Source organism: Hyperolius riggenbachi, chromosome 1, assembly GCF_040937935.1.
Source record: "Hyperolius riggenbachi isolate aHypRig1 chromosome 1, aHypRig1.pri, whole genome shotgun sequence".
NCBI classification, from domain to species: domain Eukaryota; kingdom Metazoa; phylum Chordata; class Amphibia; order Anura; family Hyperoliidae; genus Hyperolius; species Hyperolius riggenbachi.
Genome location: NC_090646.1, coordinates 579,542,186 through 579,548,695, shown reverse-complemented (window position 1 = coordinate 579,548,695; position 6,510 = coordinate 579,542,186). Strand labels below are relative to the sequence as shown.

The window sequence follows — 6,510 nt, the reverse complement described above, 5'->3', positions numbered from 1 at the left end:
AGCCTGTATCCATTTTCAAGCTTTGCCCAAATCCAAAATGGCGGAAATGTAGTCGGCGTCTGTGCTTTACGTAGCGACTTTCAACTTCACCGGCTGCGTCAGTAGAGCGCCGGTGACGGAGTTGTTAGGCGCCGCAATCGGAAAAGTAAACTGTCTTCTTGTGGATACTATCGGGCTGTGGACTGGAGTTTGCGGCACGGTGAGTGTCATGTCAGTGGCCGGGCAGGGATCGGGAGAGGCAGGGACAGCTTTTACCACGTGACAGGGCTGCCAACTCCACTGCTGTAGGGAGAGAAACAATAATGCAAGAGCATCGGCAGCTTTGTAAAATAAAATATAAATAAAAATCAAACCATCTCCAGAAGTAATCTGAGAATGTGGAAAGTGATACATCTTTGTTTGTAATGTGACTGCTATTTATGTCATCATTGGGGATATATTTCTTCACTTCCTGTCCTATTAATACAATAAATAAATAAATAAATAATAAAAAAAATAGAAGATACCCAAGACAAGAGCCCCTGTCAAGCCAAAATTATTATAGCGTTCGTGGCCTGTTCCCTTCCCAGTGGATTATTGGCATTGCATATTCCTGCTTGTAAATGACAAAAAGGGTTCTCCCGGGGGGACTCTCAGACCACCAACTGGAATTAAGCCATGTCCCATTTGCTAAATTCTGGTCAAAATCTAATGGTACATGAAAGGAAAATGAATTCCAAACAGCTATATAGAGTAAAGGTGGTTAGTGAGATAATAATTAAGCACTAATCTACTTTAGGTAACACAATAGGAAACCTCATAAGAAAATTCCTGTAACGTGATTGGGTGGACGGCACCCTCTCAAACTGCTAGGTTTCCAGTAGATTGTCGTAAACTATGTCCATACTTTCCGGCCATTCACAATGCTTTGTGCTGTAAGCAGGTGCCTGTGATCGGAGAACTGTTCCATGTGAGGTTTCCTGCCGGGTCCCCTAAAGTAGACTAGTGCCAATAATTCTAGCTTACTTGCAAATTTAAGCAACTTACAACAGTTTATACAGTACTATAACATGTAATAACAAAACACAGTACATTTTGTACATGAGCACCTCCTATGTATGAGATGTTTGTAACTTGAGTGTTGGGAAGTAGGGCTTATTTGTACTTTCATTTACCATTTGCTAGCGTGACTGGTTTTCCCTGTACTCTATAGGCGACATGCCTCATCAGTGTTCTCCCCAGAATTTTTTTTCCAGCCGGGTGGCATGAAATAGTAGCCGGGTGGCATGAAAAAGTAGCCGGGGGGGGAGAGATGAAAATGCAGGGCAACTATGCTTACAGCATAGGAGGAGGTGAAGATGTGAGCCGATGACAGCCGGGTGGCCACCAAATCTAGCCGGGTGGAGCACCCGGCTAAAAGAGTCTGGGGAGAACACTGCTCATGTCATATGACTTTAGTTCATTAAGAGCCAATTAATAAAGCAGCATTTTAGAAATTCTGGTCTATATAGAAATCCAAAGTGCTTTGGTAAAAGAAAAAAAAATGTAAACATTAGAACAATATTCTCTTCAGCTGTGGATGCTGCTTGGATTGCATCATCCTGCTGTTTAAGCTGAAAGGGGGAATGGATTGATTGCATCACTATGAAGATTGATGCCTGTATTAAAGACAGGAAGTGGCCATTGTCTGGCCTTCTGACCAGGAAATTTAAAAGTGATTTATTTGGTAGCAGTTAATTGATAAGAGCTCATACATAGATGTAAACTAGCTCTGCAATTCTTGGCCTACACAACAGCGCTGTCGAGGAGTCAGAGTAATTTTCGGTACCTGGAGTCAGAGTTGGAGTCGGTGGTTTCATAAAAAGGGGTCGGAGTCAGAAGATTTTTGTACATATCCACAGCCCTGGTAAGTATTAGACTAAAGGTCCGTACACACGCCGGACTTTAGGCAACGACGGGTCCGTCGTTGCCTCCCGCTGGGTGGGCGTGCCAGCGACAGTCCGGCGTGTGTACGCTCTGTCGTCAGACTGATACGGCTGTTTCTGAGCGATCCGCCGGGCGGATCGCTCAGAAACAGCCGTATCAGTCTGACGACAGAGCGTACACACGCCGGACTGTCGCTGGCACGCCCACCCAGCGGGAGGCAACGACGGACCCGTCGTTGCCTAAAGTCCGGCGTGTATACGGACCTTAAGGAGTCTGAGCCATTTTGGGTGCCTGGAGTTGGTGGTTTCATAAACTGAGGAGATGGAGGATTTTTGTACCGACTCCACAGCCCTGCTACACAGATCTTAGGCTTTGATAATTAAGAAGTGAAGACAAAGTAGTTAATTGAGAATGGATTTGCATACAACCTAATTCAAAAGTTTGTGTACACTAATCCTAAAGAGCCTCTTTTGTATGTTTTGTTACAGGCAAGGCATCAGTTGATATACACAATGCAGCACTGAGCTGATGAGAACTCTATTGACTTTATAATGTCAAAAACATCCTACAGAAGGAAAGTAACTTCTGGTAAGGTAAGACATGAACATGTATTGGTAGATTACACCAACTGTAGATTAAAGCTCATGTTCACTTAAAATGTTTAACTGTATGCCCACCTTCTGGCATTCCTATAGAAAATTCCTAAAAAACCTTATGCCTGGTGCACACCATGTAATTTCCTGTCAGATAAATGGGTCAAATAGATAATTTCTTACAGTTTTGATCGTTTTTCTGATCAATTTTGTATAGAAGTGATTAGAAAATCGATCAGAAAAACGATCGGAAATCAGGCTAGACCTGTCAGAATTTATCTATTTGACCCATCTATCTGAAGGGAAATTGCAAGGTGTTTACCAGGCATTAGACCAAATCTCTCCTGAAAGACATGTTCTAAGCTACAAGCTAGAAACTACCTTTCCACACATTCTAGATGCTGAAGAGATGACAGGACCACTTTTGCAAAACATTGTAAACGCATACACATAAAAAATGCATTTCTTCCTGAGTAGAATGAACTATAAATTACTTTTCTCCTATGTTGCCATCACTTACAGTAGGTAGTAAATATACGATTTTTGTAAATATATGGTTTTGTACTAGTCCATCTCACCATGGGGGATTCTCAGTATTTCCTTTGTTTACAAAAGCATGCCCTGGATAGAATCTATACAAAGATGCCGTCCAACCTCTCTGCCTGTCTGTGCAGTATTCCAGGAGCTGGACTGAGCAACTGCCTTTCAGTAAGCGCTTTGAAAATAAAGAAAAACCTAAAAATCGCCCATGAGGAAATGGAGGTGTCCAAAACCTGTCAGATTTTTACTTGACAATAAGTGACAGAGATATAGGAGAAAAGGAATTTATAGCTCACTGTGACTAATGTACATTTTCTGTGTATGCCCTCCTTCCTTGTGTACCTGTGCACTCTGCTTACAGAGTAACGTGAACCTGAATGAGACTATTACTCCAGTGTATGTCCTGGCATTCTGTACCTTATTGCTTATTGTCTGTTGTGTGTTGACTATCACCCCCATCATCAATGTCTGTAATATTATTTATTGTAGAGCGCTGCATAATATGTTGGCTCTATATAAGTCCAATTAATAATAATATGGATACACGTGTGTTAAATTTAAAAAAAATATTCCATTAGTGGTCCTTTTAATTTTGACTTGAGCAGTAGCGGTAACATGACCACAGCTTCTCCTTGTAGTTCCCCAATAACCGCATGACTCTCGTTAGAGCCATTCTAAACAATCAACCCTGCCATGACTGTGTTACCTTCTGCTATAGACCCCTGCAGGAGAGTGGTTAAAGCGGACCCAAACCAAACTTTTTTTTTTATTAAAAATATTTAGTTGCACCGCTCTGACACATACAAAGATAAATAAACAATCCTTCAAACCTATGATCATTTCAGTGCATGCTTTTCACCCTTCTCTTTTCATAACTAGAGTTATACTGGGGGCAGCCATTAGCAATTCCTCCATTGCCAGACACCATCTACTCCAGCATTTTGCCGGATTCTGTCCCGGCAATTTGAAACGAAGGGAGGGGTTCCACCAATAAATGTAAAATACTTTATATTTGTCATTATGCAGCTGAAAAAAGGCTGCTATTTATTAATATAATTTAGAAAAGAGATTTTATTTCTGAAATCTTGTATTTTTAATTTGGGTCCACTTTAACTGGCATGTCTGCGTGCCCCTCCCTGTATCCTGATTAGAAGGGGTGGTAAGCTCCGCTATGACTCCTCCTGGAAGGCAGTGTGGCTCCGGGGATCCGGAGCTTTGATCTGGTGGACCTCAGCCTTGGTCACATGACTGCCATAGAGGACATCAATACAAAGATATTAAGATAACTTTTGACATTGTTTGAGTATAATTGCTTAGCTACTGGGAGGATGAGGAGGAGGAGGGCATATAGTTCTAATAAAAATACTCTGAACATGGGCTTTAAATTTCATAGGTGGTAATGTTGATTAAACTTTCATTAATGAAGGGCATTTGTTTTTTAGAAAATAGGTGTGTCAGTCCTTTTTTCATTTTTTTTTTTTTTTTACTGTTGAACTTTTATTGTAACTTTGGTAGGGTGGCTATCTGTACACCCCATTATTAAAGTGGACCTGGACTTTTGCACAGGACAGAAGGGCGCATCCTCAAGTTTGCCTCAGGCAGCAAAAAATCTAGGACCGGCCCTGTCTATAGCTGCCACTTACATTGGTGTGTTATTGCCACTTGTCATCTTGTGGTCTTGTCTTAATAGATCACAGATTGGGTGGAACCGTCATTTGAAGATTTCTTTGGGAACACAAGCAAAGTCTCAGTTCGGGCATCAGGAGCAACTAATAAACGGACCAGTAAGAAAGATGACTCTGTTCTAGACACAAAGTCTCAGGGCACAAAGAGGGCAAATCCGTTTTCCTCAGATCTTTCAAATGACCGAATTGTGTCAAACCAGAATCAGAATGAGCCGTGGATTGATAAATACAGACCTAACTTTCAGGTAAATGACACCGTGTGGTAATACACAAAGTAAAGCATAAAGTACAAGCAGCGTCTGCTGTTCTTTCTTTAATCTGAGTTCCTCCACTGACTAGAATGAACAATGTGTATGTTATTTCTGCAGGTGGACCTCGCTGTACACAAGAAGAAGATTGAGGAGGTTGAGACCTGGCTAAAGGCTCATGTTGGGCAGAAACAGGTTTGTTATGTTTTTCTTTTTCATAATGATTATAATGTGTGCTTTATGTTTCCTGTTACCAACAGTCTAGTAGGCTTCATAACCAGCAACGCATGCCATGTTAGTTAAGCATTCTACTATATGTCATGATGATTCCTGTTTAAAATGAACCAGAGATGAAGCACCCTCATGTATTTTACCATATATATCAGTGAGAACATTAGAGAAAACACATACCCTGCTCTCTGTTTCATTCTTCACTACACAGCTTGCTTGTAAAAAAAAATGTGATACAGCGCTCGCCACTCCTAAACCTCTAAAAAAGTCCAGACTGCTGCTAGCTGTCCAAAGGGTACACAAAGATCTCCTTTAACCAAATGTAGATGTTCACAGCAGCGCTTCTAGCAGCGTGATTCCTCAGTGTATATACTTCCAGATCCTAGAAAAGCAAGCAGACATGTGCACTCATAGCGGGTAAACCTCTAGTACAAGTACACCCTGTGTATAAACCACACTTAGTGCTAGGACCTCCACCGCATGCAGGACGGGGGTCACGCTCCCCCCCTTATAGCCCCTGCTCACCAGCTATTTGCTTTCAAACAGGCATATCACATGTATATCTGTATAAAAAAAAAAAAAGCATAAAAAAAGCCACTTCTCATAGCGTAAAACCGTATTTAATATGGCTGAAATGCCCTGCTTAAAAACTTCGTACCAAATAAAAGAATATCAAAAGCATATCTCACAGCTCCATTAGATGACTGTCAGGTTCCCTGCCCCGGCACCGGTAACCTCCGTCTCTAGTGTGTGTTTCAAGAAGCGTGCGTGTCCAAAGGCTCCGCCCTCATCAAGGCCTCAGGACACGCTTGCACGCTGTGCTCTTACATGTGCAAGTGCCCGCCCATGTCACCGCCCACCGCTACGGGACCCTGACTAGGGTGTAAGTCTATTGGGTCATCTGGCGAGATAGGCGGGGACCCTGGCGAGCAACTTCTACACTTTAAAATATACAAAGATAAAACAACATCTAACATTTAAGCTACCACCACTAATACATACATCGTAGCAGCAGAGATAACTAGAGCTTCCAATTCTAATTATATAGTAGATCTGCCCTGCTGTTCCTTCGCAGCAATCTCAGAGAGCCTTCTCTTTTTTCCTTTGTTTCTTAAAGTGACCCAACCCTTGAATCCCTCTGACCAACATATCGCTGCTACATAATATTTAACACTGTACTTATAATATATTCCCCGTTTCTACCTTCACCCCTACCTAACCCCCATATATCACACATTATTTCTCAGCCATAGAGTGTAACTGGGAGGCTCACCCTGCCAGTCACTCACATATATAGGAAAGTAGCCT

At 42.0% G+C, this 6,510-nt stretch overlaps 1 protein-coding gene across 1 annotated transcript in view; it reads left to right on the top strand.

Moving 5' to 3' along the window:
• The first annotated feature begins 94 nt into the window (after positions 1-94).
• Positions 95-6,510, top strand: part of RAD17 (RAD17 checkpoint clamp loader component) — a 48,959-nt gene continuing 42,543 nt past the window's right edge. Inside the window, exons 1-4 of the mRNA XM_068248079.1 lie at positions 95-199; positions 2,394-2,498; positions 4,729-4,968; positions 5,092-5,166. Of these exons, the coding sequence (XP_068104180.1) occupies positions 2,457-2,498; positions 4,729-4,968; positions 5,092-5,166 (357 nt within the window). The 5' untranslated portion in view covers positions 95-199; positions 2,394-2,456. The remainder of the gene's footprint in view (positions 200-2,393; positions 2,499-4,728; positions 4,969-5,091; positions 5,167-6,510) is intronic.